The sequence below is a fragment of the Episyrphus balteatus genome, chromosome 2 (assembly GCF_945859705.1).
Source record: "Episyrphus balteatus chromosome 2, idEpiBalt1.1, whole genome shotgun sequence".
NCBI classification, from domain to species: Eukaryota; Metazoa; Arthropoda; class Insecta; order Diptera; family Syrphidae; genus Episyrphus; species Episyrphus balteatus.
The window spans coordinates 111,110,344-111,127,286 of NC_079135.1; the positions used below are offsets into that span (position 1 = coordinate 111,110,344).

A 16,943-nucleotide genomic window follows, 5' to 3' on the forward strand; every position below is an offset into this window, starting at 1 on the left:
GTACATATTTATCAGAGTTTAAAGGCTAGACCCACACCGAAACCGGAGGGTATATGCGGTAGTGGTACGGGTACTTCTATGAAAAAAATTCCAAACTGACACATCAACGTTCATATGTTGAATTTTTTTAATAAAAAATTTCGTTACCGCTACCGCATACCCTCCGGTGTGGACGAGCTTTAAAGGCTTGGCCACACCGGAGGGTACGCGGTAGAGGTACAGGTAACGGTACGGGTATTTGTATGGAAAAAATTCCAAACTGACACATCAACGTTCGGGTGTGGAATTTTTTTAATACAAATATCGTTGCCGCTACCCGTACCGCTACCGCGTACCCTCCGGTGTGGCCAAGCCTTAAAGGCTTGGCCACACCGGAGGGTACATGCGGTAGCGGTACGGGTAATTGTATGAAAAAAATTCCACATCTGAACGTTGATGTGTCAGTTTGGAATTTTTTTCATACAATTACCCGTACCGCTACCGCATGTACCCTCCGTGGCATGTACCCTCCTTTAAGGCTTGGCCACACTGGAGGGTATGCGGTAGCGGTACGGGTAGCGGTGAGGGTACTTGTATGAAAGTACTGACAAACTGACACATCAACGTTCAGGTGTGGAATTTTTTTAGTACAAATATCGTTACCGCTATACCGCATACCCTCCGGTGTGGCCAAGCCTTTAAAGGCCTGGTCACACCGAAGGGTACATGCGGTAGTGGTACGGGTAAAGGCTTGGCCACACCGAAGGGTACATGCGGTAGCGGTACGGGTAATTGTATGAAAAAAATTCCACATCTGAACGTTGATATGTCAGTTTGAAATTTATTTTATACAATTACCCGTACCGCTCCCGCATGTACCCTCCGGTGTGGCCAAGCCTTAAGGCTTGGCCACACCGGAGGGTATGCGGTAGCGGTACGGGTAGAGGTAACGGTACTTGTATGAAAAAAATTCCAAACTGACACATTAACGTTCAGGTGTGGAATTTTTTTAGTACAAATATCGTTACCGCTATACCGCATACCCTCCGGTGTGGCCAAGCCTTTAATTATATGATATAAATTCCAAACCGACACATCAACGTTCAGATGTGGAATTTTTTAATACAAATACCGTTGTCGCTACCCGTACCGCTATCGCATATCCTCCGGTGTGGCCAAGCCTTTATAGGGTAAATTGGCATCCCAGCAAACGCAGAACTACAGAAAAAACCGGTGAAATATGTACGTAAAAGAAGTACTTCTTTTCCACTGAAAAAAGATAGGAGCCCGGGAAAAAACTCAGTTATATACTTTCTGTATATAAGAATACGTGAAGCAGCTATCTCTTTCTTGCATGCAAGATGAAATAAATTTCCCCTCCATTAATAGTACAGACAAATGTACTTCAAAAGTGCATCAGCGAAGCACTTCTGGAAGTGGTTCTGATGTACATTTTGCAGTACTTTTTTACCTACAGAAAAAGCACTGAAACTTGTACTTTTAAAGTACTTATTTGGAGCACTTTCATGGGTTTATATCCGTACTGCTAAAATCCATATTTTAATTTCATCTGAAAATAAAAAAATCTTCAAAACAAACAAACAATTCTTTTAAACAACTATTATTTAATATTTTATTGGAAAAACACATTTTTGAAAACAAAATACATAAAAAAAAGATCCTTGGGCACGCCACTGTGGCCTGGCCAGTTGAGAAAAATGAAAAAAAAAAATACTCTGCAGTCTGCACTTTGGTGGTAGTTTTTGTATCTTGTTTTGACTTTTTTTTTCTAAATGCTCAAGGCTGAAGCTGCTGTAAACTCAGTCAATGATGTCTGGAATTGATCGCCACTAAAAGACAGAAAAATCAACAACTTTATAATCTATCAATTTTATAATCAGCACACCTTTATTTTCCAAATCAATTGGTGGTTGTTTTTGTGTCATTTTTTTTCTAAATGCACAAGGCTGAGGCTGTGCATTTTGATGGTGGAAATGGTGGTGGAATTTATGTGGCGTGCCGAAGAATTTGTGCGGTAGATTGTTTTTTTTTAGAAAATAGTTTTCACAAATAACACTGAGAAGATTTTATTTATTTTTTAAGTTAAATTGTTCTATTTATCTATCAAATGGAGCACAGAAATGTTTTTTTTTTTTAACGAATATGTTGCTGCTGCTATCAAGGTTTCACTAGAAAATATAAAATGCACTAATGCAGGAAAAGTCAAATCAATGGCGCGCCGCCATTACAAAAGAGACAAAACTTTGTGCATTGCATACATCGCTCTCTTTTCCTCCCATTTACCAAATAGTTTATTTTTTTCAGGAGAAACAAAACTACAATATTTTGAGGGGAGAGATTTTGGTAAATAAGGAAACACATACACCTACAAAGTATAGACTTTGTTGGTGGTTGTAATTTCCCCTAAACTACTGAGGTTTGGTTTGCAGGGATCCCTGTCATATTTTTGATTCCGACTGTACTTAAAATTTTTGATTTTAAATGTCCCTTTTGTGACATTTCATATAACAGCAACTGTGACGTTTTTGAGCATTTTGATGTTTTTTGTCGCAAACAAATTTTGTAAACAAAAATTTATTTATTTATTAACAAAAATATACCAAAAATTATACATAAATAAAAAGAATGCAATCACCTATAACTTGTCGTGCGTGTCTAACTGAGATTACTCTTCAGTATATATCACTAGATACAACTCTCTACGATACCACTGTGCTAGATGTTTTTAATTTTTGCACCAAGCTCAAAGTGAGACTAAACGATGATTTTCCCACCAATATGTGTGTTCCTTGTGTAACATCCTTACAAACAGCTTATGATTTTATCAAAACTGCATTAGAAACCGACCAATTCCTTCGCGGGAACATAACACGGGCTGCAAAGAAAGACCCACTTGCAGATGACAGTGATAAAAATGTTATTCAAAGTATTATAAAGGTTAGTAATCTGGTTAGCAATTCTTTTAAAATTAAAGTTTTCCCTGTAGTGTAAATATCTATATCAATATGCATCTCAAAAATCAGATATGAATAACAGTTCTGATAAACTTAAATCTTTCCTCAGTTCTCACGCAAACCCCGATTTTCACCATTTACTATATCGCTCGTAAGATCTCGACTGCTAAACCTGGGCCTATTTTAGGCAGCATTCTTTACCTATTACATTCTTCATATAGTTATAGTTGAAACTTGAAAGCCCCTTGGGTTTATATGAGCAGTGGCGTATCGAGGGGGGGGGCATAGGGTAAATGAAATCTAAAATTTTCTAGCCCCATCCAAATTTTTTTCTGGATACGCCCCGTATATGAGGTGGTAAATATCTTAGGTCCATTTTCTTCACTCGAAGTTGAACATAACTTGAGAATTTTTAATTCACTGCACAATATCTGTCAGCCCTCCTTTATGCCAATATCAAGAAAAGTTAAGTAATGTCGTTTTCTATTGACGAGATTCAGAATGAGATTTGTGAATCTGAAAGCTGAAAGGGGGGGGGGTGAAGAGGGGAAATAGTGGACATATCTCAGATTTCATGATCTATTTGCGGCTTGAGATTAAAAAAAATGACTAAAAAATGAATCTGAGATTCAAGAATCTGAATCTGGATTTTTATCAAGATTCACGCATACTAACACACGCACTTTCACACACACTCCTCTGTTTGCCAGTCAATATAAAACGACATAAGAACTGAACAGTTATGTCTATGCACTATGTGCAGTAGTTTTCAAGTTATGAGGGGCACCAACTTTGACAAGGTGAGTTGACTTTAATTTTTGACCCAATTTTACCCATCATATTATATAATTTTATCTCATCAAAATAAAAGAAATTTTGTTCAAAATCATACCTTCTTAACTTAAAAATCTTGAATTTGAAAAAAAATTGCTTTATTTATGGAAGAAAATGGATTTTAGAGACGTTCAAAAATGGCAGTGATAAAGTTACAGAACAGAGGCACAGATGTGGTATTTTCGCAAATTGTTTTATTTCAAAGAAATTTCCCATACGACATTCGAAAATAACTAATTTGCGAAGACGCAGATGCACTGCGGCGGGAGTAAGAGTCACTTTCACAAGATTTCGAATTACCGAAGCCGCCGGTGTGGAAGTGATAAAATAACATTTGGCTATGTAAGTGTCAACAATGACATATTATGTCGGTAAGCAGTTTAGTGTGTTTTCGTGGATCGATAATACAGTTCATCCCGGGGAGTTCACAGATTGAAATTTGATTCGGTTGCGTATCGAGCAGATTACCGGGGACTGACTCACTGCGTCTTCTGTAATAGTCATGAATATCTCATTTGGGCTCTAGTGAAAACAGGCTATTAGTCACTCCACTACAGTATTATCAGTATTATCATGTTTATATTATTTATGTTGCATGTTAAAAGTAATTAAATAATTATAAAAACTAATTTCAGATTGAAAATCGTCGGGGAAGAAATTATCTTGAAGAATATATAGAAGATAATATAGATGAAGATGATAAGAACAGCACACAAATTAAAAAAGAAATTGAACAAATCAGATTTGAAGTCCTATATCCAATGGATGACGATCAACAAGATGGTTCCCAAAGTTATTTCCAATCAATGGCTAAATCAAAAGTAATTCAACAGAATATCGAAATAGAAGAATTAAATATCAAAAACGAGAATGGTAATGACTGCAGTCGAAAAGAACACTTAAGTAAAAATAGTCTTAACCATATTCTCGTCATACTGAGAAATATTTTTACAATTTAAATTTATTTTTTCAGAAAGCAACGAACAGGTTATGAAAGTAGTTGAACTCACATGTTGCGGAAACCCAAAAATGACAAGAATTAGAAAAAGAAAGAAAAATCCAAAAATTAAAAAAAGTAAGTTGAAGTAACTTTTTATAAATTCTCCATTTTTTTGAATATTTGAATTATCTGTAACACTCAAATTGGGAAAACAGTTGGGAGGTCTGTGTCAGACCTGTGTCAAAAATCCAAAATTTACCTTTGTTGAAAAAAATGGAGTTCAATATAATATTAAAAAAAACATTTAAAAAAATCAAGTTTTTAGGTATTATATCTGAAAAAGTGAATGTCTTGAAAAAAGAGAACGATTCGTCAGTAAAACAAAGAATCCGTTCTTGTTCTGTGCGTGAAATCAATAGGGATAGAAGACAGAATGGTTTTTTTAATGCTACCTTCTTAAAAATTAAAGAGCATGATAGTGCTCAATTTTTTATGTATACAAGAATGCATCCTGCAATGTTTGACGAACTACTAAATTTGGTCTCACCATTTATGATAAAAACTTCAATCAGAGAACCAATCTTACCCGAATGTCGTCTGGCTCTTTTCCTTCAGTAAGTTTACTTTCTGAAACATGATTTCTCATCTTAATCTTATTGTTATATAGTTACTTGTCACAAGGCGAGTCTTTTCCTTCGCTGGCCTTGTCCTTCAAGTTAGGAAAGGAAACTATTCGCAAAATAATATTGGAAACGTCAGAAATATTGTGGAGAGCTTTACAACCTACCTTTATGTCCGAACCAGATTCCCACGATTATGAAGTGATCCGCGAGGACTTCTGGAGATTGTGGAATATACCGAATTGCATCGGTGCAATCGATGGTAAACATTTTGGCCTGCGTAAGAAACGCTCTTGTGTAGTTATTATAGCAGTTTGTGATGCAAAATATAGATTCACCCACGTCGACATTGGAGCCTATGGAAATCCATATGATAGTGGTAAGAAAACACTTATTCTTTTTTTTTCTTATATCCAGATAATTTTTTTGTTTTTTAAGGAATATTTCAAGCCAGTTGCATTGGAAAGAAGCTTTTAAGTAATCATTTTTCAATTCCCCAGCGTAGGAACTTGCCAGGCTCAGATATTGAAGTTCCGCATTACTTTGCCGGTGATGTTGCTTTGCCGTTGACTACCAACATCATGCGACCATATGCGGGAACTCTTCTTCCACCAAATGAAGAAAACTTTAATCAAATACTCTCTCGGGCTCACCGGACAATTGAGAATTCGTTTGGTATTTTAGTGGCACGTTGGAGTGTTTTGCAAACGGCACTGAATATGCTCCCGGAAAACGCCGAGAAAGTTATTTTAGCTTGTTTTGCCCTTCATAATTTTATAATGCTAGATAATGGAGCTGAGAATTATTGTCCTAGCAATTATGTCGATTGGGAGGATTCTAATGGACAATGGTATGATGGGCTATGGCGAAATGAAATTAACATTATTATTCCGTCAATAAAACCATCTCAAAATTCTCACCAATATGGTGGTAAAACATCAACAACTATCAGAAATAATCTTCGAGATTTTTTGTTCGAAAACAAAAGTACCTAAATAAATACAAAAAAATTTAAAGTAGCTTTTATTCTTTATATTTCTGGAAAACTTTCTCCGACAGCCCTGACTTCCTTTGGAATGATTGAAAATGTTCTGTAGCAACAGTCTTATTGCTACAGAACATTTTCAATCATTCCAAAGGATTAGAAACAACTAATTCCAGCCTAGTATATATTCAAATGAACCGAAATGAAAAATTTTATAAGTCTCCAAAGTCAACAGCGAAATTCAATATTAATTTAAAATCAAGAAAACCATCAGGGTCCCTATTGCGTAAAACGATTATCGTTTGTAAAACCACGTATTCGGGGAATTACAATTGTGTAAAACGAGTTTCGATAGTCGTATTGAATTAACGAGTTAATTTAGCTATCGTTTTGAGTTTGCTTTTCCAATAAATTTTTGATGTTCAATGGCTTTAGAAAGAAAAGTGAGAAATGAATGAAAACTCTCCACATAATTTCCTATCCGAAAAAGTAGGAATTATAAACGTACTACAATTATATAGCAAATTGGCAACTCAGTAAATATATTTTTGGTTTTAACTGTACCCTCTTTGACATTTGATGTCAAAGCAAGAGTGACGTTTGGCAATTTTCATATTTATTTTTCACAAACAACATTTTTATGAACAAAAAATAATTATTTATAAACAAAAATATAAAGAAAATATACCAAAAATTATAAAACAAGTTAAAATGGAACCACCTATAACTTGTCGTGCATGTCTTACTGAGATTACGCTCCAGTATATATCTCTAGATACATGTCTATATGATACCACTGTGTTGGAAGTTTTTAATTTTTGTACCAAACTCAAAGCGAGTCTGGACGATGAATTTCCCACCAGTATGTGCATTCCTTGTGGAACATCTTTACAAACAGCTTATGATTTTATCAAAACTGCATATGAAACAGACCAGTTTCTCCGCGGGAACATAAGTAGTCAGACGGAAAAAGAAGAAGATGATGACAGTTATAAAAAAGTTATTCAAACTATTGCAAAGGTAAGTGGGAACGTCGTTCAAGGTTTGTATTTCATTAACAGAAACTTAAGTTTACTTTAAGTAACTACCTAGGTTTAGTTATCTAGTATTATCATTTTCTGATTCCATCAAAGGGTTACAGTTTGGGCTAGCTATCAAAGTTTTTTTAGTTGAAGACAGTGGCGTATATTTTTTGGTTAATGAATTTGTGGGTGTCTTCTTGATACCAGGTTCTCATTGACTATATTCTTAGCTACAATTTTCCAGATTTTTGAGACATCATCTACTGCATTGCAGCCTTATTCAAAGTCTTCGGACGACAAGCTGTTGTAACATCCCAGTAGCAAATTGCACAATGCTGAACCGAGCTCTCCTTAAACCTGTTGCATCCAGCCATATGCTTTACGGAAGATCCTCAAGGAATCTGTTTTGGACAACCAAAGCCACCGCGATGATTAACAATAGCCTTCCTAAATATATTGACCGTGTCAGCCGAAACTGACACGGTTGCTTCACGATACCACGCGGTACTCTTAAGCAGAGTCGGTTTTGACAGTTTATAGGAAACTATAATCCACTTTCCTCTTGTATTTTTTTCTTCTTTTGCTTCTTTTCTTTTTTTGCTTCTTTTGCTCGCACTAAAGAATTAATAACCCTTATATGAGTCATCTCTGTTAAGCTACAGAAATTCACCGTTTAAACAATGTGACTTTAATGTCCTGCTTGTATAGCAAGTCCATAAACGAGCCAAACCTTTATCATGGCTTACAGCGTAGTGGAAACACATCTGCACACAAAATATTAAACGTAATTTAGGACCATCATATTTGAAATGCTATAATCTCACTAGTTAGTGAGATTGGTTATATAAGACTATGCCTTTCCATTTTAAGTTTTAGGACATTTTGACGCTTGCTATAAAGTATATCTTGTTGAAGAAGCAATCTTTTTTCTTGAAACTTGGTGGATCTCATGATAAAGTTGATGTTCTAGAAGTTTCACGAAAAACTAAATGTTGTTGTTCCACTTCAAGTTTGGTTTCCAAATAATAAATATCGAACTCAGAATAAAATACAATCTGGTAAACTTTCGATTTTATTTCCTAAAAATTCAATAAATTTCAATAAGGAAATATCTTAATTTAGGTATAAATGTATAACTTAGGGCCAGTTTGTTGAGAGTGGGTTAAATCGTCGATTTGATCATTATGGATTCCCCTTAATTGAGGATTAAGAATCCTTGATAATCATAGAGCGTTTGTTCACTTTTTTTTCACTTTGATCAACAAATCATAGTTTTTCCAAAAATCATTCCATTTTCCAATCTATCTGTCAGTTTGGTTGTCGAAACTTAATCAAGAATTAAGTTTTTTTTTTCATTTTTTGAAGTTTGTTATTATTTTGTTGAATTTGAAAGCGCTAGCAGTAAGGAAGGTAAGTAAATAAATACTTTTTTATCTAAATAAATATGAACCTACCTATATATTTTCAGAAATGATTAAAAAAATCGAAGACCCTGACGACAAACGAAATAAAAAAAAAACAGCAAATTTTAAAGCAGCAACAATTGCATTATAGCCAACAGAAATACGAACAAAAGCTTTTGGACGCCGCGGAGGAGCACTGCATTAAAATGCAAAACATGGAGGTCAAGCTTTAAACCGAACAGAAAAAAGCCATCCCTATTTCGGTTGGCGTTTGTCATAAAACGACAAGAAAACGGCTTGCTCTAGAAGCGGCAATTTTTGTAAAATTGAATATTTAACTTGACAGTTTCCTCCGCTCTCTGCCATTCTTCCTTATGAAACGATAATTGCTATACTTTAGCCTCAATTTTGGATTCCAGAGCTAGTCGTTTTTGTGTCGTTTTATGACAAAGGCCAACCGTAATAGGGGTAAGTATTCGCTTTGAAACTCTGTTATTTTGTTTTATGCTATTTTTTGTTACTTAATAAAAAGGAAATAAATGTACTTATGTTGAAAATGTACTAATTTGAATTAATTTAAAATAAATACATGTACATATGTATATCAAAATTTTTTATTCTATAATTTTCATTTGTTTTGGCCAACAGTGTATGTCTTATTGATTTTAAGAATTCAATGACGTATTGACTTGAAGAAGTGTCGGAAAATAACCGGCTAACTTTGTAAGAATATCAAGTATGAACAAACTGAATTCCAGTTAATCCTTGATTTAATAGACCTAATCGAGCAAAATTGGATGATTAACAAAATCTCAAATTAACTGCTCAAATCATTGATTCTTTGATAAAAATTTTTGTGAACAAACGAAATTTACGATTATCAACTGGAATAATCCTTGATTAAAGATAATCGAGTGTCAACAAACCGGCCCTTACAATTGGTATTTTCTTGAATTAAACTAGGAACAATTTTCTTGAATTAATCTTGAAATATTCTTGAATTATTATTAATCTAGAAATTAATATAAAAATGAAAATCAAGATTAAATTATAATATATATAAGAATTTAACTTAATGTACCTTCTAATTACGAGATCAATTTGCAAAAGAACAATTATGAAAAACGCGCGATTAATTTTAGATAGGTTATGTTTAATCAAAGGTATACTTAAACGTTAGTACTCTTCTTATTAAAAAGAGACGAAAGTATTTTGCCAATTATAGTAAACATGATAAAGGTTTGATAAGTTGCCACTTTATTGCTATACATGGTAAAGGTTTGATAAGTTGCCACTTTATTGCTAAGCTATAGTACTATTGAGGTTTTTAGGAGGCTTGATGACATTCCGGGGCCCGTCTGAAGACTAGGATGAAGACAGAACATCAAGCACAGCAAGCCGTCCAACGGATCTCTTAAGTCTTATAGCTCCATTTGGTAATCGCACATCACAAATTCTTACTACTCCGTCCGGTCCAGGATAAACCTTTGTCACCCTACCCATTTTCCAAGATTCACGAATATCGTTTGGCTCTACCAATATGACGATACTTCCTTCAACCACAGGCTTGATGTTTTTATGCCACTTAGAGCGTCTAGCTATTTCAGGTAAATATTCTGTATACCATCTTTTTGTAAATTCCATCATTAAATGCTGCGCCCTTCGACTATACAGTCTGCTGTTAATATCACTCTCATAAAAAACTCCGGGTGCAGTAACATTTCTATCATCATCTCCGAAAAGCATAGAGTTAGGTGTAAGAGGCCTTGGATCTTCGGGGTCAACTGGAATGTGTGTTAGGGGACGTCGGTTAATTTGCCCCTGGGCTTCAATGAGCGCATTTCGCAGAACATCTTCTCTTGGAACGACCCCTTTTAAAATGAATTCGACAGTAATTTTTATTGATTGAATCAGTCTCTCCCATGCTCCACCCATCCATGGCGAATACGCAGGAATGAATTGCCAAAGTATCTTTTCATATTTAGCCGAATATTCACTTAGAGCTTCTTCCATCTCCTTAATATCTTTTTCCAAAAGATTCTTTGTGCCTATGAAGTTCAGCCCATTATCACTATATAAAAACTTAGTGACGACTCGATTGATCAAAAATCGACGAAGCGCCATAGTGCATTGGTCTAACGAAAGATCATTTAGCAGTTCGATTTGAACGGCTCTAAACGTAAGGCAGGTAAATATCATTCCATACCTCTTTGCTGTTCCCCTTCCGAATTTGACTAGCAACGGACCAAAACAATCGACTCCTACATGAGTAAATGGCTTGGAATCAAAAGAAAGACGAGAAATTGGAAGCTGGCCCATCAATGGCATTATTGGCTTGGCTGCTATGCGTTTGCACGTATTACACTTGGACTTGACTCTTTGAACAGCTACTCTTATGTTGATGATCCATGCCCGTTCTCGAATATCGGAAATGATTCCGGAAGTTCCAGTATGAAAATTACGATCATGATAATATTTAATAAATGTTTCGACTAGAGGATGATCTTTAGGTAAAATAGCAGGGTTTCGTGAAGCATAAGAAATCAATGCCTTTTGTGCTCTTGAGCTCATACGAATGGTGCCTTCGGAATCCAGAAACGGAGATAAGGTGTAAATGCTACTGGAGCTTTCAACGGTCTTAGTTCTTCGGAGCGACATATATTCTTCATGATAAACATCCTGCTGAATTTTTCTGAAAAGCCAATCTTCTGCTCTGTAGAATTCAGATGGAGTGACGAAATGTTTCTTTTCAGTTTCTCTTTTAAAGTAACAGTCTATGAATCGAAGTATAAATGCAATCGTTCTCACAGAGGAACCCCAATTTGCTTTGAATCTACCTTTTAACTCATCGAAAACTCGAAAAGAAATCTTATCGGAGCTAGTGTGAACCATAACACTAGAATCAGGTTCGCAAAACATAGGTTCTAAGTTATTACTTGGTTTAACGGGCCACAATCTAAATGGGTCCTTTAGAAAATTAGGTCCTTTGAACCACCTCGCATCATAATCTCCCATACTAGAATCGCTCCATTTTGTCGCATCATCAGCAACATTGTCTGCCGAGCTCACGTGAAACCATTGTCGAGGTGTAGTTGAGTCTAAAATCTCTCCGACCCTCACTGCAACAAATGAAGGAAATTTAAAATCGGTTGAGTTGATCCATGATAAAACTGTTCTTGAATCGGAGAGGAAGATAACTTCGCGAATAGAAATAGAATGAGAAGCTCTGACAGTTAATGCTAAACGCACACCTAGAACCGCTGCTTGCAGTTCCAAGCGCGGTACAGACAACTTTTTTACAGGCGCCACCTTAGCCTTTGCCATAACCAGAGCTACTTCAACAGCATCCTCCTTTTCAAAACGGAAGTATGAAACTGCAGCAAACGCCTTTTCAGAAGCATCAGCAAAAACTATGAGACTAGCTTCAGAACAGCTAGGTGACCATGAAACATATAAACGGGGAATTTTCAGCTTCTCAATACCCATTAATTCCTTAATGAATATGAGCCATTGCTCCTTTAAATGCTTTGAGACAGGTTCATCCCAATCGAATCCTTCCCGCCAAATATCTTGTAGAATAATTCGACCTCTGATTATATAGAGTGAGATGAGTCCTAGAGGATCAAAAATTCGCATGATGATTCTAAGTATTTCTCGTTTTGTTATTGAACACTCTAAGTTGGACATCTTCTCAAATAATCCATCATCTGAAATTCTATACGTAAGAAGATCGGAAGAAGGAAGCCAATATAAACCTAAGACCTTTGTAACATGGCTTTCAGATTCACTTGGGTCCATGCTGATCAGCCTAGCATTAACATTATTCTGGGGAAGTTGCTTCAAAAATTCAAGGCTATTTGATTGAACACCAACCAAGTCGAAACTCATTGATTTGCATATTTGAATGGCATCCTTTGTAACTGATAAAGCTTCTTCTATGGTGTCATGACTGTTGAAGTAATCGTCAACATAAGTTCTGTTTACTAAACCATCTACTGCCTCTGGGAATTCATCTTTGAACTTATTCGCATGAAAGTTCTTTACGAATTGGGCGCATGTAGGAGAACATCTCGGGCCGAACATCATTACCTCCATGATGTAAACTGTAGGCCTTTTGGTGACATCTCCATTCCTCCACAGAACGCGCTGACATTGTTGATCTTCCGCTTTAATTCTTATCTGATGAAACATTTCTTTCACGTCAGCGTTCACGGCGATCTTGCGTTCTCGAAGCTTAAAAATGCCGGCATGAAGAGAAACTAGATTGTCAGGACCTTTCAATAGATAGGTATTTAATGCGACACCACGTACCTTTGCGGCAAAGTCGGCAACATCTCTGGGCTTGATTGGAAACTTATTTGGATTTTCAATTACGAAAGTAGGAGGATACCATACACGTGGCCAATCCTTTTTAAGCTCTTCTTCAGTAGCAATTCTCGCGTACCCTTTGGATAATAGATTCTGCATATGATTATTCTTCCATTCTAACAGCTGTGGTTTTTTCTTTAAAGATTTTTCCAAAGTGATAAGTCGATTTAGAGCCATGGAGTAGCTATCAGGTAACTTAATGTTGTCGGCACTCCATAACAATCCAATTTCGTAACGGTTATTCACATATTTTATCGTACCCTCCATGATGCTCAGAGCCCGAGATTCTTCTTTGCTCACCAAGTCTCCTTTCGGTGGCATAACACCAAACTCCTCGGTAGTGAAGTGGCGCTTAACTAATTCGTGAAGTTCATCTTCAGTTTTGATGGCGTCATGGAATAGAAATCGCATTGTTGGTTTGGCAACATCCTGAGCGCAAGTTGCTCTAATCATAGGAGCGGATTTTCCATAAACTATCCATCCCAGGAGAGTTTTTAAAGCACAAGGCTCGTCGTCTTTTCCGTGTCTTTGACCATGCCCTAGTAGAAACTTGGCTTGATCTAAACCAACCAGAATCTTCGGCTTTGCATCCACTAAATCTGTAAGCGGAAGCCCTCGCAAATGTGGGTACTTTTCTTTCAATTTGGAAGTATCAATCGACTGAACTGGAAGCTCCAACCCTTTCACCGTATAAACATTTTTTAAAAAATGACGTTTATTATTTTGGACGCCAGAAACAGCTAGGTTAGTTCTTATGGACTCTTCACTTCTAGAAACACCCTTCGTCCATTGAAGGGTAAGCATTTCTTCATGACCATCGAGTCCAAGTTCATCAAATAAATCCTTTTCCACCATAGTCAACGAAGAACCGTCGTCTAAAAATGCAAAGGTGTCAATGAACTTTTCCTTTCCATAGATTCGTATAGGGACTATCTTAAACATCACTGGCATCTTAGATCCTATATGAGATGAATTAAAATTTGGATTTGGAACGTAAGGAACAGCTGACACATTTAACTCCTTGGTATGAGGCACAGGTGTTTGATGTAAAAGTGGATGATGACGTCCAACGCACCCAGATAATCCACAAGTCTTCTTCTTCGAACACGATCTCCAATCATGTTCAACAGGATCTAAACAACGAAAACATATCTTTCGCTCGCGTGCAAAAGATAACCTTGTTTCTGGAGCCATTGATTTAAACTCGTCACATTCACTGAGCATATGTTGTTTGTGACCACATTTAACACAAGATGCATTTAAAGCTGTTGTAGGCAGTGGCTGATGGGTGAGCACTCGATTTGTAATTTTCTGCGATTTTCTAGGAAGAGAAGTTTCTAAAGGTTTAACTAACTCGGGTGGTAGGTCGATAACCTTCTGCGTAAGAAAATTTGCAAAGTCTTCAATCGAAACTTGAGGAGTTAACATTTGCTTTTTTCTCCAATCTTGGTAAAGACCAGGTCCTAACTTACACGACAAGTCGGTCAAAACATAACCATTCAAAAGATCATCCCCCCTATTAATTGACTTCAAATCAGCTACAAACCCGTTTAACTTAACGGCCCATATGTGTAGATTAGGATCACACTTTGACTTTAAAGACGGAAGCTTAAGAAGATCGGCTGTCAAGCCGTGAACTAAAACATCAGGACGACCGAATATAGAACGCAAAGAATCCATTATCGCTCCGTCATCGGTTGAATATTTCAGACGATCACTAACTAACTGATATGCTTCCCCTTTAAGAGCCTTTCGAAGTCGAGCCACGTTTTCCTTGCCATTATACTTTCCTTCTACTGTTGTGGATTTAAACACCTCTTCGAAATAAGGCCACTCCCGCTTATTACTTCCGGAAAAGCTAGGCAATTCTTGTACATTGCTCCTATTTAGAATGGTAAGGAGACTGGCCATGTCGGAATGATGAATAGATGAAGAGTCTTGAAAGCTTTCTTGATTTGTAGCCCCAGCACGAATTGGAGTGGATTGATGTTGACTTAAATTCTTTAATAGTGATTGATGATTCGCCTGAATTGTTTTTATCATATCTAACCTTTTATCAGCAAATGTCTTTAAAGCAGCCTGATCGGAAATGGAAGATATTTTCGCTTGTGGATGGCTTGGAATGGAAACGCTATCTAACTTTTGTTTCGCTTCCCTTAATTCATTTCGTAGAGAATTTAATTCTACATCTTTTTCTGCAGCAGCTGCTTGAGCAGTCGCAGCAGCTTCTAATAGCAAATCTACAGTGGCAACTACATCTAAACCTTTACCTGTTATTGGATCTCCTTCAGTTTCTTTATCAGAACCTGTTTCCTTAGGATCTTCTCTGACTTCGCAATCGGTTTCCTCGCAATACCACGGATCAGCAGTAGAGTATAAGTCCTGATTAAAGTTGACACAAGTAAAATGCCACCATCGCTTGCACTTTTCACAGGCCACCATCTCCTCCGTATCTGCTTCGTTGCATGTCTTTAATGAGCAATTATATTCCATCTTGACGAAATTAATTCAATTGAAATAAAATAATGTTGTTCCACTTCAAGTTTGGTTTCCAAATAATAAATATCGAACTCAGAATAAAATACAATCTGGTAAACTTTCGATTTTATTTCCTAAAAATTCAATAAATTTCAATAAGGAAATATCTTAATTTAGGTATAAATGTATAACTTACAATTGGTATTTTCTTGAATTAAACTAGGAACAATTTTCTTGAATTAATCTTGAAATATTCTTGAATTATTATTAATCTAGAAATTAATATAAAAATGAAAATCAAGATTAAATTATAATATATATAAGAATTTAACTTAATGTACCTTCTAATTACGAGATCAATTTGCAAAAGAACAATTATGAAAAACGCGCGATTAATTTTAGATAGGTTATGTTTAATCAAAGGTATACTTAAACGTTAGTACTCTTCTTATTAAAAAGAGACGAAAGTATTTTGCCAATTATAGTAAACATGATAAAGGTTTGATAAGTTGCCACTTTATTGCTATACATGGTAAAGGTTTGATAAGTTGCCACTTTATTGCTAAGCTATAGTACTATTGAGGTTTTTAGGAGGCTTGATGACAATGTAGCTAAATTATTAACAGACAAAGACGGTAACGGAGAAGACGTGTAAGCATCCGCCCCTTACCATCTTTATCTACCGAGACCTTGGACGTATTATATAATACGTCAATGAGCGAGACATGTGAAAATCAAAGTGAAGCGATAATGCAGATGTCTTAGTTTTAATAGAGATCTTTCTTTCCGGACAAAAAAAAAATAAAGCTCTATTGGTGCTGTAAAACCGATCTTATAAATTATATAGCGAATTAATTAATTTTTTTATAGTTGTTTGATTTCAAAAAAAATTGAATTAAAATTTTTTTTGTTGAATTTTCAATTGGATCAAAACTAAAAAGTTCCACTGAAGTCCGGCTCGAAATTTATAAAAAGTAATTCTGTGGAGGGTCCATTGCGCGTTTTTGCGACACCTATACAAATATTTTAAATTTCAAAATGGTCTCTAAAATATCGCTCACAGAAATTTTTGAATTTTGGAACCAAACTGGCAGAACAAAAAGGCTTGATGTGTTGAGTTCTTTTGTTTTAAAACAAGTTTAATACATCACTTAAAAATTTTCTGTTCAAAATTGGGGTAAAAGCGAAACGCTTTGGAGTTGAGGTCACTTGAACTTTAAAGTAAGTAAAAAGCATTAGGCGTATGAGTCGAAAAATAACAATACCACAAGTTTAAAAAGAAAAGTGCTCATGAAACTATTAAGGCAATTTACGTTGTGCTTTGAAAATGGACACATTA

At 35.9% G+C, this 16,943-nt stretch overlaps 3 protein-coding genes across 5 annotated transcripts in view; 2 read left to right on the forward strand and 1 right to left on the reverse strand.

The window, feature by feature from the left end:
• The first annotated feature begins 2,526 nt into the window (after positions 1 to 2,526).
• On the forward strand, positions 2,527 to 6,364 carry LOC129912029 (uncharacterized). 3 transcript variants are annotated; one of them, XM_055990110.1, is made up of 6 exons: positions 2,527 to 2,937; positions 4,424 to 4,691; positions 4,762 to 4,863; positions 5,054 to 5,342; positions 5,396 to 5,727; positions 5,787 to 6,364. In XM_055990110.1, the coding sequence occupies exons 1-6, from the start codon at positions 2,626 to 2,628 to the stop codon at positions 6,341 to 6,343; spliced, it is 1,860 nt and encodes a 619-aa protein (XP_055846085.1). In that variant the 5' UTR covers positions 2,527 to 2,625; the 3' UTR covers positions 6,344 to 6,364. The 3 variants fall into 3 exon arrangements, with proteins under 3 accessions (XP_055846085.1, XP_055846086.1, XP_055846087.1); XM_055990111.1 differs by having other exon boundaries at positions 4,424 to 4,661; XM_055990112.1 differs by lacking the exon at positions 2,527 to 2,937 and adding an exon at positions 4,236 to 4,353.
• Positions 6,365 to 6,928: 564 nt separating this feature from the next.
• LOC129909650 (zinc finger protein 208-like) overlaps positions 6,929 to 16,943 on the forward strand; it is a 35,007-nt gene continuing 24,992 nt past the window's right edge. Inside the window, exon 1 of the mRNA XM_055986726.1 lies at positions 6,929 to 7,353. Within this exon, the coding sequence (XP_055842701.1) occupies positions 7,045 to 7,353 (309 nt within the window). The 5' untranslated portion in view covers positions 6,929 to 7,044. The remainder of the gene's footprint in view (positions 7,354 to 16,943) is intronic.
• On the reverse strand, positions 9,842 to 16,203 carry LOC129912027 (uncharacterized). Its single transcript, XM_055990108.1, has 2 exons — positions 15,801 to 16,203; positions 9,842 to 15,738 (listed from the first exon to the last, which is right to left on the reverse strand). The coding sequence occupies exon 2, from the start codon at positions 15,617 to 15,619 to the stop codon at positions 10,124 to 10,126; it is 5,496 nt and encodes a 1,831-aa protein (XP_055846083.1). The 5' UTR covers positions 15,620 to 15,738; positions 15,801 to 16,203; the 3' UTR covers positions 9,842 to 10,123.